The sequence below is a fragment of the Balaenoptera ricei genome, chromosome 20 (assembly GCF_028023285.1).
Source record: "Balaenoptera ricei isolate mBalRic1 chromosome 20, mBalRic1.hap2, whole genome shotgun sequence".
NCBI lineage: Eukaryota > Metazoa > Chordata > Mammalia > Artiodactyla > Balaenopteridae > Balaenoptera > Balaenoptera ricei.
The window spans coordinates 13,336,068-13,356,203 of record NC_082658.1 but is presented as its reverse complement, the minus strand read 5'-3'; the positions used below and the strand labels follow the sequence as shown (position 1 = coordinate 13,356,203).

General features: G+C 51.7%; 1 protein-coding gene across 5 annotated transcripts in view; it reads right to left on the bottom strand.

The window, feature by feature from the left end:
• Positions 1 to 20,136, bottom strand: part of TBCD (tubulin folding cofactor D) — a 175,135-nt gene that overhangs the window by 18,401 nt on the left and 136,598 nt on the right. For all 5 annotated transcript variants that reach the window (XR_009499404.1, XM_059906846.1, XM_059906847.1 and 2 more), the window contains 7 exons: positions 17,864 to 17,895; positions 9,692 to 9,754; positions 8,692 to 8,768; positions 7,144 to 7,216; positions 4,620 to 4,738; positions 3,326 to 3,417; positions 2,468 to 2,608 (listed from right to left, as the gene is read on the bottom strand). Coding sequence is in view for 4 of the 5 variants with exons in the window: in XM_059906846.1 (XP_059762829.1) it covers positions 2,468 to 2,608; positions 3,326 to 3,417; positions 4,620 to 4,738; positions 7,144 to 7,216; positions 8,692 to 8,768; positions 9,692 to 9,754; positions 17,864 to 17,895 (597 nt within the window). In the remaining variant the exon portion in view is untranslated. The remainder of the gene's footprint in view (positions 1 to 2,467; positions 2,609 to 3,325; positions 3,418 to 4,619; positions 4,739 to 7,143; positions 7,217 to 8,691; positions 8,769 to 9,691; positions 9,755 to 17,863; positions 17,896 to 20,136) is intronic.

Below are 20,136 nucleotides of genomic sequence, written 5' to 3'. Positions count from 1 at the left end.
TCCAAAACCCCAGAAGCCAGCAGCTGGGGGTGCACATGTGCAGGAGGAGGGCCCTGGGAAGCCCCTCAGTCAGAGCTGCGGGTGTGGGCAGAAGGGCCAGCCAACCCCAGCCCTGAGGACAGCAGGTGACCCACCCACACAATAGGGGGCCTGACAAAAGGAAACTTAAATCTTGCTGCAAGGAAATTACACAACCCAAAATCTCTGCAATTTTGAACTCACAATTTCTGGATTTAGTTAAAAGTTACAAGGAATGTTAAAAAAAAAAAAAAAAAAAAAAAAAGACCAAGTGTTACAATAATGAGAGAGAGAAGACGACAGAAATAGACCCATGGATGACACGGATAATTGGAGTAAATGGCCAGTCTTTAAAGTAACCATGAGGAACACGCTGAAGAAAAAAAAAAAAAAGAAAGATGGAAAACAAATGAAAAAGATGAAGACTTTCTACAGAGAATTAGGATCTCTGGAAAAGGACCCAACACTGCAGAACTCAGATAAACCTCTGGAATTAAAGATTCACAGAGGGGACTTCTGCATGTGCACAGCACTGGCTGGCTCTCCTCTGTTCACCTGATGTTCCGCGTGCTCTGGGGGCAGCCACGGTGGCAACTGCAACACCAATGAAAACCCACTGCCCTTCTGGCTTGAACTGTGCAACCAGGGTCAGAGAGTAAAGGGCTCCCCTTAAAGGGGCCTGAGAAGGGGCCCCCACGTTCACAGAGGACCACCACCCACAACTCCACCACGCAGCCAACACAGCAGAACCTGAGCGGCCGCCCGTATCGGGTGAGGCAGAGACCACGGCACTGTACTCAAAGCGGGCCCACTGCCTGCTGCGAAGCCCTCAGCACCCTCTGGGAGGATGAAGCAGAACCAAAGCGTCCTCAACAGAACCCTACCAGTGTCCAGGATCCACTCTAGTGCCAGAGGCCACGCAAAGAACCAGGAAGAGGGGCTCAGTGTCCAGGGCAGACACGTGAGCCCCGGCTGTGGTCACAGCATCTTCACCCACACAGACCCTAAAAGGCACGGCTGCCACGGCCTCGTCCCACGGAGGACAGGGAAACAAAGGGCTCAGGTGGCCGTGCTGGGCTGGGGCCTCCCAGAGGACATGGGCCCGGGGAGGTGCTGTGGCCCCCTTGAGAGCCCCCATGCTCCCACTGTCTGGGAGGACCCCGGGGTTCTAGATATGCTGTGCAGACACGTGCGCAGTTCTCAGGCCCCCACGGGAGCCGTGCCCCAAATGCCATCTCAGGACAAGAAGAAGGAAAGGAAAGCAGCGGGTGAGATAAGGGAACACTCCTGGTGGATGAAGAGGCAGGAAAGGCCAGCAAACAGAGAGAAGGGGGAAAAACCCAACCAGATATGTTATTAATGAAAATACAAAACGAAATTAAAGCTAACTTCTTTTCACATCGTTGTAATAAACAAGTAAACCACTTCCTCTCAGTGTCAGCGACACCTCACCCGGTGCTCAGCCCACAGTGAGCCCCTCCTCACAAGGCGCGTTTACAGGGGGTCTTGAAGGAGAGAATGTGAATAAAAACACTTAGAAGAGGTTCCAACATAAGCTGTAGGAGAACCTCTCAGCTTCTCCAAAATGGCAACTTAGTCTCTTATTTCTAGTAAACAGAAAAGTACTTTTGCAACCTTGGAAAGGAAATACAAGCGAATCCAGGCAGGGATCCGAGCACAGCGGCGTGAGCGTCTTCCCCGTGCTCGGCTGACAATGACACAGACCTCCTTCAGGTCAACAAGCAACTGAAGGGCTCCTCCCAAGACTGAAATCTGTGCACCTCAAGTCTTATTCCCAATCAGGCAGGAGCCAAGATGATGATATACAACGGGATCCCTGGAGAACTACCCAGGTGCTCCCTACTCCCCTTCCCCAAAATGGTTTCAGATCCTCCCTGCTTTAAACAGTTGCGTGGGGGATTTGCGTGAACTTTATTAGGTAAAACTGGAGAGCAGACAACTGGGGCTTAGATGAGGGAGACACAACAATGTTTGTATTTTATGAAGTTAATTTTTTTTTTTTTTTCAGTGAAGAGTAGGACAGGGACTTCCCTGGTGGTCCAGTGGTTAAGAACCCACCTTCCAACGCAGGGGACGCGGGTTCGATCCCTGGGCAAGGAACTAAGATCCCACCTGCCGCGGGGCAACTAAGCCTGCACGCCGCAAGTACTGAGCACGAGAGCCACAACTAAAGAGAAGCCCACACTGCAACAAAAGATCCCGCATGCTGCAACTAAGACCCAACGCAGCCAAAAAATTAAATAAATAAATAAATATTTTAAAAAAAAAGAGGAGGATGCACACACAAGAGGCTGGGACGGAAACCCCGGCTGCCCTGGGAATAAAGGGTCCGGGCTGGGGCCAGGGCAGCAGCATGAACGCCCCGTCTCTGGCCTCGGCGGGACATTCCTGAGAGGAGCAGGGAATGAGGGTGACACGTCCGTCTCACCATGCTCCCACGTCCCCGCGGCTGTCGGTGGTGTAATCGCTCAGACAGCCCAGCAACGTGCAGTAAACCTGGGCAACGTCCTCTCTGCACACAACCTCGTCTGGAGTCCCTTCTGCTTGCACACCGACAGTCTGGCAAATCCTGAAATTAAAAACATGGGAAACATAGCTAATGTCTGCGAATCCCACGCAAGCTCTCCTGTCTCTCTCATCATTTTGGCCTGATGTGTCTTTCCTGACAGGATGACCTCTGAACAGACCCATAACTCAGAGGCAGACTCAGAATCCCCAAGTTCCTCCCGCACTGACGTAATGCTGAGTGACGCTCTTCTCCAAACCACATTTCTAGTGTCTACTGTTTCAGGGTGCACGGGGTGGATGGGTGGGGGGGGGTCTGTGGCTGGTCCCTCATACCCCACCGCCCCCCGCAGAAGGGGCTCCACCCAGGCTCGTGGGGAGAGAAAGGGCAGCCCCTCCCGACGTGTGCGTGTGTGACTAGCGTCAGCGTTCCCTCCACACGTGCCACTCTCCGTCCTGGGGGCCGCGGTCTCGAGTGGAAAGCTCAGCCCCAGTCCCTGAGCAGGTCCAGTGTCCCCAAAGCACAGAGATAAGTGCGCTATGGGTTTAATATTCATTATAATTATGACAAAACTGTAACGATCCTCTATGAGCTGAAATGTTCTTGGACAATCCTCTGAAGAGAGAAGAAACTAGAAAATAAAAAATAACATTTGCCTCAAAGTAGATTCAGCCCCCAAGACTGGGCTTCTCACACAAACTGCCGTGAACATCCCTTCATGCTCGGTCGCTGGCTTCCGAGAGAACAGCGACTTTGGGGAGGAAAACCTGCAGGGCTCACCTAGCGATTGCCTTCAAAGCATCCCGCCTGGACTCGGCAAAGCTCACGTCCTTGGGAGAAATGTGGGTAACAGCCCTCAAGCCTGCTAGAACCTGAAAAGCAATGACAAGTCATCAACAGAACCGTCAGCCTCAAGATCAATGTACTTTCCATGCAAGTGGAGACCTGGCCTGGTGCCCCGCTGCTCCCAGAATGCAGCACAGCGTGGCTGGTGGCCACCCAGGTGGGCCATGCGCCCCAAAGAACACACGGTGTGGGCACAGGGGGTTGCCCCCAACCCTTCCCACTGCTGGGCTCCCACCCCCACCCCACCCCCTGGCGCCCAGGCGGCCTCTGCAGATCTGCCTCCTCCTCCGGGGCAAGACCCTGCACTCACGGCCAGCATCCCCTTCTGCCCCCGGCTTGGAGCTGAAGCACAGGGCACACAAAGCACCTGGCTTCTCACATCTCCACCAGTTACTTCTCCAAGGAACAGTTCAGTTCTAAAAGCCAGGTGTTTCAAATAGATAAGCCCCAGAGCAGGCTTTGGATGGTCTGTCCCCACTCTCGGTACGTAAGTTGGTCTAGTGCGTCAGATCCCAAAGTGTCCTGGGCAGGGGCAGGTGATACAGGTGAGGGGCATGTGTGCGCCAGGCACTTGGCAGCAGCGACATCTGGGAGGTGGGCTGGCAGGACCATGACTGATCTCTGAGTTAAGGGAGAGGGGCGCGTAAACATAAGAGTTTGGTGGGCTGAGGCCAGCTGGGTCTCCAGGGTCTGACTCTGGCACCCACTCTCCCGGGAGCTCAGGACCCAAGTCGGGGTGTCAGGAGAGCTGATAGATCACCCCTGAAAGGAGACAGGCCAAGGACGGTGGAGCTCAAGGGAGAACCCCCCTGCCCCCGGCCATGCCAGAAACACAGGGCCCAGTGCTGGGGAGAAAGGGCAGCTCCCCAAGGAGGAGTCCTGGGGTGGGAGACCCAGCGCCCTTCACCACGGCCACAGGGGAGGCCAGCATTTCCAGACAAGGCTGGAGACATTCGTTAACGCAGAAAACACTGGGTGATGCACCACAGACAAGTAAAGGCCAGGTGTGTTTCCACGGAGGCCGCAGCTCCCTACCCAGCCTGGGAGTCAGCAATCCCGAGTCGCCTTCAGGCGAGAACATTAACCGGCCTCTCAAAGACCACTTGCTGCCCCCGGTGCTCCCATACCCTTTCTTGTGCACACACGTGCTGGCTTTCAGGAATTCCTTCCGCCCACAAACCCCACTTGCGTCTCACACGACACCCCGCCATGCTCAGGCCAGCCTCACCTGCCGGAGCCGGCCCTTCAGGACAAAGGCCGGCAGGGCGCCCAAGGCCAGGGCGAAGCCACAGCGAGCCATCTCCTCGGGGCTCTGAAGTTCGGCGAGATACTGCTTTACCAGCTCCTCTGAAAAGATGGAACCAGAAGGTGACCACTGTTGTCCATTATCCACAAGACACACTCTTCACATACGTTCCAGAACACAAGCAAACAGTGCTGAAGGAAGAAGAGAGGGGTTACTTAGGCTCCTAAAGTAGATGTATTTTCAAAGTGGTGTAAATCAAAACAGATTGAAGAAAAGAGTGCTTATTGAGTGGTTTTAAGGTTTTCGTAAGCATTTTAATACATGATTTCACTCCCGGGAAAATAAAGCCAAGACAGTTTTAACAGTAGTCAACACAGTCAAATTTTCATTTTTTATTCACTGAGAACACAAATGCCTTCCTCAGAAATGAGGATACTTCCTCAAAGACGGAGAGCAAACATAGTCCCCAGGGCTGAGCGCTCGGACACAGCAGGGGTGCAGGGACTGCTCCTCACAAGAAACCCATGGCTGGTTGGGCAGAAACAGGCAGAGCCGTCAGCCAGGCTGAGTGAGAGCACAGGGCTGGGAAAACAGACCTTCCCACACGGGAAAAAGCCCGTCATGGGAACTGCAAGAGTACCTGGAACTGAGGTTGTGAGAGGGAGAAATGGGAAAGAGGGCCCTGAAAGTCCAGGGCGTGATTCAAGAATTCTAGGAAGTGAAGTGGAAAAACCAGATCTGTTCTGAAAACGCAGCTCAGAAAGTCAAGAAAGGCCAGACACCCTTACTCTGTTACCTACCACAACCGAAGAGATTCTTGTTATCACTGCCTACATTTCAACGAAGCATGACTTCTATGACGTGAATGTGAAAACCTTACATCCTCATATATTAGGATAGGAAAAAAAAGCTGGAACTCCACTCGTATGTACACTAAGGTGTTATCTTTGGTGGAACTTAAAACAACACACTTCAGCAACAGCATGAAAATCCTTCTCTACAACTCACTTGAGTTTTAACATAACATGTTAATTTCAGAATGTCCTTTGTTTTTATAGTCAGAGTGACATGACATGTTACCCTTTTCTTAAGCAAAAAGTAAAATATGACTTGATCATCCCAATTTAATATAAAGTAACATTACAGTAGTCCCTCAATATCCAACGGGGACTGGTTCCAGAATCCCCCGAGGAAACCAAAATCCACAGATGCTCAAGTCTCTTTTATAAAATGGCACAGTGTTTGCATATAACCCACGCACACTTCCCATACGCTTTAAATCATCTTTGGTGATGTGTGATACTTAACACAATGCCAGTGCTGTGTCAATCGCTGTAAATATAATGTCAATGTTATGCAAATAGGTGCCTGCACAGAAAATTCAAATTTTACTTTTTGGAACTTTCTGGATGTGGAACCTGCAGATACAGAAGACCAACTGTCCTTTCTGTCTCTTTATGTAAAATTGCCTACAGTAAAGGAACACAGTGTAACATCATTAATTTGGAAAGTCTGTCAGAAGATCAAATTACAGAATATTTTCTTATTTTTGAAAAAATTCACAGAAAGTAGATTTAGACTACTGCACTCATGATTCTTCTACACTTACAATAATTTTTAAAGTGTTTTACTTTTGAAGTAACTGTAGTGCATGTTCTATACAATGGTATAAAGGAAAGCTACGGGGCCACATAACATGTGAATATGAAGCTTCTTCATACAAAACTAACACTCTTGAACTAGACCCTACAAACAGGACCATGTGATGTGTGAGATAAACTCCAGCTTAGAGGTGGTTCTGGAAAACCCAACTGATGCAATGACGTGTAGTGAGGCAGCTACACCGACACTGCTCCAGTGAAGAGGAAAAGAGCAAAAGTGTTAACACGTGAAGGACACTTGCCAGAAAAGTGCTGCCATGGGTCATACAAAAATTCTAAAACACACTACAGTGAAATAGAAAAGTCAATGAAGTAATCACTAAATGAACAGACTCCAAGGAGAAAGCATGAAATCAGGAGGATGTGGCAGGACAGCAGAAGCAGACGACTCTGAGCTGACAGAGCCTGGGAAACGAGTGTGGAAAACAGTCACCCGATGATGAAGGACGGGCACCAAGCGACGGGATGGAAGAGCGGCCTCCACAGAGACAGGGAGCGCCACCACGGTAACGGGAGCCTCCAAAGCACAAAATGGGGGAAAGCTGACTTAAAGACAGAATTTAAGCAAACGCTGCTGGAGTAAGTAAGAGCTGATTCTACACGTAAAGTGGTAAAATCCAGGCAAGTGGACCCCGCGTGGCCTGCAGAGCCCCTTGGGGCGCCAGGTGAGGGTGGGACGGGCTGAGGAGGAGGCGGTGTCTCCACGGCCTGGAGCCCACTCTCCCCCCCCCCCCCTGCCCCGGCCCCATCCACACCACAGCGGGAGGGGCAGCGGGAGGGGCACCCAGGGCACTGCCCACCACCCCAGCCGCGGAGGATGCGCCCGAGTGCAGGCGCCCACTCACCCTGCGCGGTGGAGTCCGCCTCCCCAGAGAGGTACTCGCTGCAGAGGGCCGCCAGGGCTGACACAGCCGCCTCCTGAAACGAAGCAGATGAGAGTGGGCGGCAGGCTCCCGGCCCAGGAGCAGCCGGGCAGCCCTGCGATCAGGCCAGTGACTCGGTTTGAAAGACCCAGAGGCTGAATGACGTCATCCTTTCCGGTGCATCTGCTGGTCATCGGTCACATACAGTCATAACTTTAATATTCTCTGCAACTAATACACTGAAGAGAAAACGATTATTTCCTCCATACAATGCAAATTCCATGTCTTCCAATGTGAACAGGTAACAATAAAACGTGGCATTTTATTCTTTCCCAGCAGAAGTAATGAAGGAAAAGTGTGGTAAACACCCAGAAGCAACGTGGCAAGGCCCCCAGGCGAGCCACGTACAGACCTCGTTTGGAGAGGAGTTGGGATCCATGGGTGCTGGGAACAGGAGGGGCTGGACGAGGAGGAAGGGCCAATCTGAGGGTGGGGCAGTGAGAGGGACAAAGCGCAGTTGCGGGGCTCACACCGCACGCAGGACCCTCGGCCCCTCCTGTCGCCTCCACGGTCACTCACCTAAGCCTTTCTCGATCGTACAGACAGTCAGGGGCAAATGCGGGGTTCATGTGCTCTTCCTGCTGCTCCCCCAAACCAGGGAGCCCTGGCAGAGGTGCTGGGGGAGGGATGTCCTCGTACAAATCAGAGGAGCAGACCAAACCATGGTCACGGCTGGTATGAATCAACTATGAATATGTTTTTAAAAGGAAATTCTAAGGCACTGATTGTGAAGAACTCAAATTCAACTAGTAAAACTGTACCTGGATTCTACAGAATGATAAAGTTACTTTAAAAAAGGGAGGGGGACTGAAGATTTGTTCTATTAACCCAGCAGAAATGCTGAGACACACAGGAGGCTGGAGAACTGTAAAGGAGACCAATATGTACTTTCACTCCTTCATCCTCAATATCAAAGCCTGGTCATTAACAACACCCAAGACTGTTATCTCTGCAAGGGGTTAGGGGTTGCAATGCTGCTAGTCCAAAGTTCACCTGTCCTGGGGCAGGACAGTAGTGGCCACTGGGACGGGGACACACACACACACACACACACACACACACACACTCTTGCTCGCTCGAAATGACTAACGCTGACGTGCTGACATGATTCTGGATGCAGTTTGCTCATCGGTACATGAGCATCACGAACAGAGCTTCCAATCCTAAAATTCTACTGCTCAATAGGACAGAGAGTGTATAGGGGAAATGTTTATAAGGTAAATATAATTAATAAAGCCAGAAACAGTAATAAAAAATTTAAATATTCTGGTAAATAATGGCTGCATTAGTGTTCTTGATCATAAATTACAAAGACAGTATCATCCAGAATTCCAAATGTAATTATGACATTTATCAATCATGTTGGTCTATAAAAGGGACTCATAATGCACACAGCCCTTTGAAATAAACACTAAAATAAGTAATTATTTCTACACAGTGCAACAGCCAGAAAGCCCTCGCTCCCCACACCTTTATCTGTTGTCGAGAGTGACTTGAAATGAGGTGAAGGTTTCTCAAGGTGTCGTTTATCAGCCACTGCCAACCATCTGTCAAAGAGACAAATTCATTCAGTCAGTAAAGAACATTTGTATGAAATTAAAAACAACAACACACAGATCTTCTACCTCTCAAGTCAAAGTAGATGGTGATCTTTGAGAGGAACCTGGAGGAAACCTAAGGTACACATTCTCCAGATTGAACAAAATTCTAAAGGCCCTCACCCTCTCCACCTAAAGGTGGAAAGTCTTCTTTCCGCTGTTGAAATCTGAAAACTGTCATGTGGGGAAGTTTTTGTTCTTTTATTACGCCTTCAAGCTTCAGGTGGTCTTTTCCTGTACCTCTCCCCCGAACAATCCCCCCAGACCCCCACCAATAAAAACCCATTCAATTCAATTAGATCCAATACTTGGAAACAAACACTGAATCTATTCAATTTTTTTTCAAGTTACAGAACTTCTGAGGCTGCAGACCAAAGAGCCAGGACAGCCCAGTGGTGGAGGTGACCCCGAGGCTTTTCTTACTGCTTCTCTGTGGCCAGGTGCCACGGAATGTGGAGAGGCTCCCAGACCCGCACAGGGCCTGGCCGCCACCCCCAGGGAGAGCCGTGGCAACTGCTGGCCCTCCCCTCATCCTGCGAGAGAGTGCCCCTCAGGCTTGCACCATCCATCTGGGGGAGGAACAGCCGAGAATGCCGGGTGCTGGGAACGGCCGTGACGGGCAGAGCCCCAGTCAGCAGCTCTGAGGAAGGAGCTTGACCCCTTGGAAGAGAAGGGAGAGTCTCTGTTTTTGTGGGGAGAGTCTGGTGGACGCTCACTGTTTACAATGGGTTCTTCCAGCAACTTCAAAACAAGGATACTAACAGGGTGGAACTTTCCCGTCCACCCTAACAGGTTGGTCTTCACTTTTTAAGCTGAAGTAGTTCTGGAAGAAAAGGCCACAATGTGAATCACTGGAGAAGAGAGGCACTTACCGATCACGGCGTCACCTCTGAAGGGCATTTTGGAAAGGGACAAGTTTTCTATTAAAATGCACACTAGGAAGAAAAAGGATGAACACAATGTCACTTCCCTATAAGTGCCCATCACAGCACCTACCTTGCTACACCTGAGCCCAGAGCTGCAACACCAACTCCCCTCCCCCCACCCCCTCCCCATGCCTTGGTGCTGGTGTCGGGAAGCAAGCCCCCAGAATGGCCTCAGCACCAGACCTGGCCCAGGCTCAGGGGCAGCGCCAGGACCCACGAGGAGCAGCATCAAGCGGGTGCCCTCGGGGAGCCCCACCCAGTCAAGGGAGTGCCACATGGAGGCTGCAGGTTTGACCCCCATACGAATCCCCAAGGATGACTCAATGCAGAGGACTTGGCTGCTGGGCCATCGACACCCACAGGTTACCAGGAGCTGTGGCTGAACAGCAGGCACCTGCCCAGTGAGGACCACAGAGAAGCAGGTTCTCCTGGGGCACGGGGGCTCCAAAGACAAAGGAGATGCCCCGGTCTCAGGTCAGCACCAGGGTCAGGACAGGGTCAGAGGAGGTAACATTTATCATCCCCATAGGGTGGTCCCCAGGTGAGCTGCGGTACTCAAAGCTCTGGTAAATTCCCCACCTCTGTGAATAACGTAGTGTCCGTGTTTATAACTGAACTACCACTTCCGTGGGTGGGAACATGGCCAGTATAGCTACTGACTGGCCATGAATGCAAGGATGCCTGAGCTTCCGTCTGGCGGCCTCACCGTGATGGTCTCGCCACCAAGGGGGCTCCACCATGGGGACCACTGCAGTGACTTGACCTGCCCAACGCATCGCCCGGCACCCGCCGACACCTGCCAACAGGCCATGTGCCCCAGCCCATCGTGACCGCACAACTCCTCATGCTGCCCACTCACGACACAATAAGAGGGCGGCCTCTGCACTCCCACCTTTGTCACTAAAACAGAAACAGCATAGTGGTTTCTTCCTACTGAGTAAGTAATTTGCATTTGCTGAAAAACATCTGACACTACAGAAAAATAAAATAGAAAACTACCATTGACATTGTGGGGGCCATGCATTTTGGGGATCCCCCCCATGGACCCTCACAGGCTGAGAGGGCACAGGCACACCTCCCTGTCGGCTCTGTGCCCCCACTCCTTCTTTGTCACTGAGCTCCCACCTTGACCCTGAGACTAAGCTGAGCTGGAGCATGGCTCCTGCACCCCCCTCCATGCTCAGAGGGTCACAGACCGCCGACACCCCACACGGCCAGGCTGGGCTGGGTGACACCGCAGCAACAAAGCCTCAAGCTCAGCGTCCACGGCAACAAAGGCTCCCCCTGTTCACGCTGTACATCTGTCACGCATCAACAGGGGTGCCCGTCACTGTCACCCAGGGACCCCAGTGACAGGTGGCGGCCGTCATCTGAAATGCTGCTAGGCTAGTAAGGAAGCCAGCTCTGCAGAGTCTGCGTGAGCATGGAAGGCTCCCGACAAAGTGACACCATCCCTCCTCCTCACAGCTCCTGACTCACACTATCTGTGACCGCAAACGTGGCCGTGCCGAGCACAAGGGGGCCCGGGGGCCAGAGGCGGGATGTTGCAGCAGAATCAGGACGGACACAGACCCTCGCACACGGCTCCTGCCGCCAAACTGCTCTTCTTCTCTAACAACATAACCAACTGCTGGAGAGCCCACGCTCTTTAGTAGACAGGTAACATCCCACACTGTGGCTGTGAAACAATTTATTCAGTATTTCCTGACAGGCTAAGCTCTCCTTCCAGTTTTCGTCACTTCAAACAAGGTGGTAACACACATCCCTGTCGGCACACGGACTGCCTGTCTGCCCATCAGGTTGCCCATCACCCTTACACACGTTTTTTGGTGCAGAGTCCCAGGAGTGGCCCTGCAGGGCAGAAGACTGCACATTTCTAATCATAAGAGACACCGCCCACAGCAGCCTGAAAAGACAAGACTGTAACAAGGCACACTCCAGAGCGAGAACCCCGTCGGCAGCAGGGCCACCAAGCTCTGACGTAGCCAATGTGATCGAGGAGACGCTTCCTCCTCGTGGAGCTAATCAGCATCTCCCCAGCGACCAGACGAGGCTGGGCACCCATCACCAACTCAGAGCCCACCTGGGTCTACGCTCAGGTGAAGTGTCCACTTACCTGCATGGCCCAATTCTCAGATGGATTGCTTATCTTCTATTGGCAATTTTAAAAGTCTTTGCAGCCTATAAATAACAACTTCACCTTTCAACTGCTGTACAAGTATTACCTCTAAATCTATGTTTTGTCTACTAATTTTATACATGGTCTATTCCGCCATACGAAAGCTTTTAATATTCATTTAAACAAACTATTTTCTGTTGTTCTTTACTAGCTGCAGAACTACTGTTAATTCTGTTAGGTGGTTATGTGCCAAGAGCCAAAACCAAAACGAAACAAATTTAAAAAACAAAAGAAAGTGTTTACCAGTTAGAACTAACCAGTACAGTGTTACTACAACACAGTGTCTGCATCTGCTTTATAATTCTGGGGTTGGGACTGGTAGGAATATGCTGAGGGAACAGATAAAACAAGAGGAGCAAATACTGATGCTCACTGAAGCTGGGGGCCCGATACATGGAACCCATTACTCTATTTCTCTTTGCTCTGTGTAATTTGAAAACTTCCACATTAGGAAGTTTTTTTAGGGACCAACGTGATCCTCTAATGTCTCCTAAAATTTCTTTGAAGTTTTTTAAATTATATTTTTTTATACTGAAGTTTTTAGCTAATCAGTTAAGTTTCTGTTAATTAGAAGTTTAGTTTTGTATACGTGTGCAGTAGGGACACAGTTTTGTTTCCTTCCACATGGCCCCTTGTGACATCATCATCCACTCAATAAACTGCCCTCTTCACCGAGGCTGGAAACACGTCTTCTTTGTCACACGTCAAATCCCACATATGTTTTTACTTCCGATTCTCTCTTCTATTTTGCCAATCTATTCGCCTGCTCCTAAGAAATGCCATTCTGCTTTGAGCAGAGCAGTTCACAGGACATCTTAAGGACTGGAGAATCCAAGCCTCATTATTATTAAAAATAATTTTCTTGGATATTCTCCCTGCATATGAACTTTAAATGTATTTTATCAAGTTAAAAAAAAAGAAAAAAACAGCACATGGGAAGATGTTCAGCATCACCACCTGTTAAGAAAATGAAATTAAACCCACAATGAAATATCACCGCAAGCCTACTAGGACCGCCAAGGTTAAAAACAGTGACAACACCGAGTGCTGGTGACATGTGGAGAAACTGGAACTCTCTCACACATCGCTGGTGGGAACGTAAAATGGTGCAGACACTCTGGAAAGAGTCTGGCAGTCTCTCACAAAAGGAAACATATACTTAACCATATGACTCAGCAGTGAAACTCTTGGGCATTTATCCCCAAGAAATGAAAAGTTATGTTCACACAAAAACCTGTATGCAAATGTTCTTGGCAGCCTTATTCACAGTAGTAAATGCTGGAATCAGCCCAAATGTCCTTTCATGGGCAAAGGGTTAAAACAAACTCTGATGCAACCAGACAAGGAGACAAGAAAGACAACCTATGAGCACATGAACTGTCTGCATGGGTCTCAGGGCCATTATGCTTATGGACGAAGTCAGCCTCCAGAAGGGGACACCATGAGACTCCATCTACACAACGTGCTCAAAATGGCCAAGTACAGGGGCAAGCAGAGATCAGTGGCTGCCCGGGGGACAGGGAGGGCACGAAGCAGGGGCAGCGGGAGGCCACGCAGGGGGCAGTCCTGCACCCCCACCGGTGCTGGCTGGACTCCTGTGAGCGCAGCTGCAGAAACCCGGACGCACGTGAAAACTGCTGAAAGTCGAGCAGGGTCTTTTGTCTGTTTAGCGGGGAGGATGCCAACGTTGACTTCACGGCTTTGACATGATACCCTAAGATGCTGTCACCGGGGTGGGGAGCGGGGGGGTGGCTGGTGAAAGCAGCAAAGAGCTCTATGTACCGACTTTATAACTTCCTGTGAGTTGACAATTATTTCAAAATAAAAGGTTAAAAAAACTAACACACTAGGTAATACAGACCACCCCACAGCTAAGACGTTTTTAAAACACTGGACAAAATTAAAATCAAACAGTAAGTGCTCGGAGTCACTGCTGAGCCAGCAAGGGAGGGAAGGCCCAGCGAGGAGAGCAGCTTCTCCTTGACCTGTATCGGAGGCCCCGGAGGAGGCACTAAAATCCAGGAAGATGACCACGGCGTCTAGGAGCCTCAAAGGGGTGGTGGTGGTACAAATCTGGGAGTCCAGGGCTTCTAGGGGGGTTTGAATCCAAAGAGCCACACCCTAGAAGTGAGTGTAAAGTTTGGGTCAGCTCGCTGAAGCCCAGCACTGAATCCCCCACGTCTGGCCAGAAGCAAAGGTAAAAGTTCTCTGGGAGAGGAGACGTTTCTAGGCCTCAAAGTACTGCTGTAATTTTTCATATCCAACATCCAGGCCTTTACAAACAGAACCACAGAAGGACTAGATGATGGTATTTTTTAGAGACAGATTATAAACTGTGCTTATCGTGTTCAAAGAGGTGAAAGAAATGACTGAAAGCCATGACACGGATACAGAAACTACGAAAGATAAACAGAAATTATGAAAGACAGACACACAGGAATTAAGAATTCAACAGATGGGTTCAACAGCCAATAAGACACAGCTGAGGATGTGGGGGGAGTGGCCACTCAGCCTCAAACCTTCCCAGTGCCGTCCCCAAGAAGTAACGAGAGGTGGCCAGTCCCTGCTCCTCCCCTTCCATGTGTCTGCCGGCCTGGCGGCACACTCTGGGAAGCACGCGGCAGCGGCCCAGGAACGCTCAGGAGTGCACATCCTTTCCGGCACTCGCTCCCTGTCCTAAGAAGGCAGCTCTCCTGAGCTCTGACGGTATTTGTGACGGGTGGCGGGGCGACGCAGCCGCAGCAGTCACTCTGCAGCCATGAGCAGCTCACCCAGCTGGAGTGGGAGGCTGCATGCAACATGACCCCAACTTCCTGAGACGTGAACCGATAAGGAAGGAACAACCACCTTGAAGGAATCCCTGAAACACTGGCTGTCCCCAGCTGCTGGGATGACGGGTGATTTTTTAATTTCCTCTTCACTGTGAGCGATGGTTTCTGTGCAAAGTCACTGCTTCAACACAAAAACAGACGCCCTGCACACCACCCCAGGCCAAGCCAAGCCCCTAAACCCAGAAACGGTTTGCATATCACGAGCTGTCGATGACACACAGGGGAGCGACTCAGAGTCTGAGTGTCAGCCGGCAGAAGCCAGCTCATGCTTCCAGAGTCCATGCTCCAGCGACACCCGTCAAACCCATGAGAACACTGAGCTGATGCGGAGGAAACGAACCTCCCAGCAGAGAAGTCCCCGAGGGCAGGCAGGAGGCGAGAGACGCGGGCCTCAGGCAGGTCCCTCCGGGTCAGGTGGGTGTAGTGGCCAGAACACCAGGAGGTCAGCTGGCCCCGTGCACCAGGCTCGGGCCTTCCCGTCCACTCGCACCCCAGACCTCAGCAAGGCGTGCATGTGGTCGGGGGCTCACACGGGGGTTCCTGCACAGAGTCACCAGCAGTCCATCCGTAAACAATGTGAGGCCCCTCAGATCCTTGAGACCGGCCAGTTCCACTAGGAATCATCTCGGGAACTGAAATCAGGCTTTCCTAGTGCCGTTTTGTGGACTGTCTACAACATGTCTGTGCTTCCCTCCTCACATTCATAAACAGAATCACCAAAAGCAAACTACATCCCTTGAAGACGCCTTAGGGAAGCCTGTGCCTTACTCGACAGTAATGAACCAGGACACGAGGCCCCGCAGGCCTCATCCAGAATCGAGATCTGGACCGCTTTTAGAAGGGACCTCTGTTCAGCTCCCCTCCCACTGCCTCCCGTCCCAGTTCCTCCCTCCGCACCCGAGGTGGCCTTGGCTCTGACATCTGTGGGTCCAGGAGGGCAGCCCCAGGTATCTCTGCTCACAACCTGGGCAGTGCACAGTGAGTCCTCAAGCTCCTTGACTCAGTCAACCCTGCTCTCCTGAGATGTCTGGCTTCCCGTGAAGTCGTTCCGGCTTCGTTTCCCCTTCTCGCTGAGGGGCCGCGTCGTCTGCGCCGCTGGGGTCACCCCGCATCCCTGGCTTGCCCCTCGAAGGTGTGTGCACCTCCACACAGACCCACACACGTGGCCCCGGTCGGGCCTCTTGTGCTCTGGACCCAGCAGCACCACTCCTGTCTGCCGTCAGGTGGCAAATGCCGGTCGGTCCCCAGTGGCAGAGGCAAGGAGCCTGTGCACGGTGGACTGGCCTGTTAATGACACTGCTTCTCACGCTGCTCCTAGGAGCCCAGGACTTCTTCCCACATTCAGGTCGGAATGCGTCTCCTAGGTGGTCTGACTCAGACATGTGGAGCAGTCCTGGGCAGACAGTGTGCTGCCAGGCCACGGTACAGTCAGGAGCTCTGTGACAGCTGTGGCTGGGGGAGACCCTGCCCACACGCCCTCACTGCACCCTTGGCGCCCGTGCTCAGTCCTACCCAGGCCTCACCCCACACACGCCCTGCCCCCTGCCAAAGGAACTACCTGGCCACCCAGAGGCCCAGCACTCTCCAGCTTGGTGGCCACTCTGAACCCCAACACCCTCCCACCGGCCAGGGCCATCCCTTCCCCCGGGACTCCACTCGCCACGCCGCTCCTCCATGGACGGAGGTGTGACGTGCCAGACCTGCATGAAGTCACCGTGGCCACTGGGCCCTGAATATGCACAGGCTGGGCACGAAGATCAGAGCAGGAGCTCCGGGTGGTGGGGGGCCGTGGGGAGGGCCTTGCAGCTGGGTTGCAGCAGAGCCTGGCCAGGCATCGCCTTCCTGGCCTGCAGACCAGCTGAGGTCTGAGTACAGGGGGTGTCTGGAAGCTCAGCAAGGCTGTCTCTGCAGCCCCTCCAAGGATCTGCACACTACCTCTCCTCCTAACAAAACTGAGAATCCCAGTCAAGCAAGGACTGAGGCAGAAGAAGAAAGCCAGCAGTTCTTTGTGAGGAAGAGGATTTGGGACAGCTGAGAGCAGTAAGGGACCCTGTAACCCCCTTCCCAGGGACAAGTGGCTACTAGCAGACATGAACTCTTGGAGGGGCAGGGGGGACAGGCAGGGGCGCACGGCAAGAAGATCCAAAAGGAACAGTGGGAACTGGCAGGGTGGAATGCTCCAGAAGGGGACAAGAGTCCCAGGACGGAAACAAACAACCACATGCACCAAAGGGTCCAGAAGATAAGGCCAGGGGACTACACCGAGCACCCAAGAGCTCAGGCTGGTCCCAACACGTGACTTCAGCCTGGCGGGAGGGGGACAGCGAGGCGCAGGGAGGGCTGCAGATGCTGCCCCGCCCGCCCTCTGGGGTGCCGAGCGGCCCGCGGCCCTGGCCAAGCAGACGTATTCTGCGGTCGCCCCCTGCAACCCCAGAATGCTGAAGGCACGTCTGTCACATCGACACCAACGGACCCCACCCGCCCTCCCCCTCCCTGGGTGAGGGGCTCTCCTGGACCCCGGCCCAGCATGGGGCCAGGACTGACCCGGCGCCTGATTCAGCACAGAGTCCTGGGTTTTCTAGTAGGTTTAGCTGAAAAGGCTTCAAGAAATCTAGATATATCTAGAAATCTAGATGTTGGCATCTCTTGAGTTCCCTGCAAACATTTAAATATAATCTTAAAAACTGTTCTTTGCTCTACAGTTACATTTAAATATTGTATTGAGGAGGGAAAGATGGCAACATTCGACATCCCTAACTTTATCATCCCCTTCTCACCCATCCCACCCCAGCCGCCAGCAGCCCCGTGGCTACTAAAATATATCAAAACCCACAGAAGCTGAAAATTAGAGCCTCGAGTGAACACACACAGGAGAAGCAGTGGGCTGGGCAGGCAGCCCCGGAGTTACCGTGTGCAGGCCAGGTGCACCGCCACGCTAATTCCGACCAGAAAACCACCCCGCCACTTGTCACTGCAAAGGGACCCATCAGGGAACTTCACAGTGTTGAAAGCAATGAAGTAAATGCCCTTAGGACTTTTTGTCTTCCCTCAATGGTGGGAAAAAAGGACCACAACCCAAAATCTGCAGCCTCCGTGGCTCAGACCTACCTGCTTGTCTCATGAGTTCTCCTCCCAGACCCCTGAAAATTAATGAAAACATTCAAGGTTAAACCTCTTGTTACACAAAACAACATAAAATATCCTCACCAAGAAACAAATGTAACTTCAGGCTCCAAAAAGTATTATGATGTTAAATAGTTGCATTTGTTGTTGGAAGGATGAACTACTTTTTATGAAAATATGTGCTGTGACCACCTTCTAGATGATTTTCAGTTTTTACTGGAGACTCTAATCACTGGTACTAATCACATCACACAATCACACATAACAAATCCCAAATACTGTTCAACTCTTACTTTGTAAAAACTAAAGGAACTTAAGGCACTAGAAAGATGTCATCATCCAGCAGGACTGGGGAGAGGAAACGCTGGCCGTCTGGACCCTGACTGACCTCGGACGCTGACAACGGGAAAGTGGTGGACGTGAATCCAAGAAACACTCCAGGGAGACGGTAGGAAATTTATGAGACTGCCTCCTGGCCCAGGTAGAGGAACAGGATTCGAGTTTGCCCCCCTGCCTTAAATAAACAGAAAACTGGATGAAATAAACAAAGGTTCAGATGCCGAAAAACAGAGGTCTTGAGAGGAGGGAGGGAGCAGCCAAGTCCCAGGGCCCAAGGCACAGTAGTGAAGCCCAGCGGAGCTGCCTGTCCTGCGGAGTCACGAGGTTGAGATGGAAGGTGGGGAGGCCGAGGCGGCCGAAATCTGAGGGGCTGGGGAGCAGCACGGACAGCACTGACCTTGAGCTGCACATGCGAGAAAAGAAACTACCTGAGCCTGAGAGGAGAGAAATGCTCCTGAAGAGAAGGCAGGGCACTTGCAGGAACCCATACGGGCGGGAAGAAGCCCCCATCAGCCAGAGCACAGGCCTGGTCATGCACGAGGCATCAGCAGAATCCTCAGAAGGGCCACCTCGGCAGCCGGTCAGATTGTTCTGGCCCCATCAGGCCTTCAGAACAGGGCCTGAAAGGATTCAACCGATCCCACCAACCAAACACCACCAGAAAGCAGCAGCCGGTGCCCAGCGACAAAAATACCACAAAGCCTGGCACCCAACAGAATTACCAGGAAAACACGGCCCACAGCTCCAAGAAAACCAATCCACACAACCAGACCCAGAAGCACCCAAGACGATGGAATGAACTTGCGGGGTCAGAATAGCTCTTAGTTTCTGCACATGTCCAAGGAGGGGAGGAGAGAGACTGAGGCATAAGGAAGACACGAATGGAACCTCAAGAAACAAAGAACACAGATCTGAAAATAAAAACTGCACTGAATGCAATCAGTGAAGACAGGAACAGAAAGCAAAATAATAGAAACAAAGAGGTTTAAAAAGATATTGCTCAAAGACTAAGTGAATCATGTGAAAATGACAGAGGAGTTCATTTAAACAGGCTCCTGTGGGTCAAATAGCAACAACTTGAGCAACAGAAAGAATAACAATGATGTTCCTGGATTACAACACACTGGGGGGCGGGGAGGACCCATGAGTCTATAGTGATACATTACAAAGAGAGAGACCAGGGTGGGAGCGGGGAGGAACATTGCTCTCGCCAGACAAACTGGAAAACGAATGAGGGAATCAGCCAGGCACCCTCTGGCAGGCCGCAGAGCGACGACTGATTCAGGCCAGGCAGGCAGGCACTGGACACCGGGGATCCACACATCTCGAAGCCAGCCCCTCAGGTCAGTCGCTAGCTGCAAGGGGACACACCTCGCTCACGGGCACGTCTGACCCTCTGGAGGTCATCCCTGAACCCAGGGATCAACTCAGCGTCTCTACTAGGGGACAAGTGCACTGGCACAGCCCCTTCACAGGCAACACCAGTGTCCACACCAGCCATACCAGCCACGCCAGCCATGCCATGGGTAAGCCAGGTCCAACCATCAGGGAACAACCCAGCAAACCCACAATGTGGAATGGTACACAACAGGCCTGAACTCTTAAAAAGAGACTGTATCATGAAAAACAAAAACGGAGGGGACTGAATAACACCAAACACAGTACATGAATTTGAGCAGGTCCCAGCTCAAAGGGGAAAGACTACGGAGAGCATTTGAAGATGACCTGAAGGAACCTGCGCTCACAGGTCACTGAGGTCACACCGACTCTCCTGGGTGTGGTGGGGACACTGGTTGTACATGGTTACACAGGACACAGTCTCTGCTCTTCCCTGATGCTTTCTCAGGTTTTAAAGAGGAAGCAACATGCCCGCAACTTACTTTCCATAAAGAGAAACGATACACATATAAAGAGAGAGA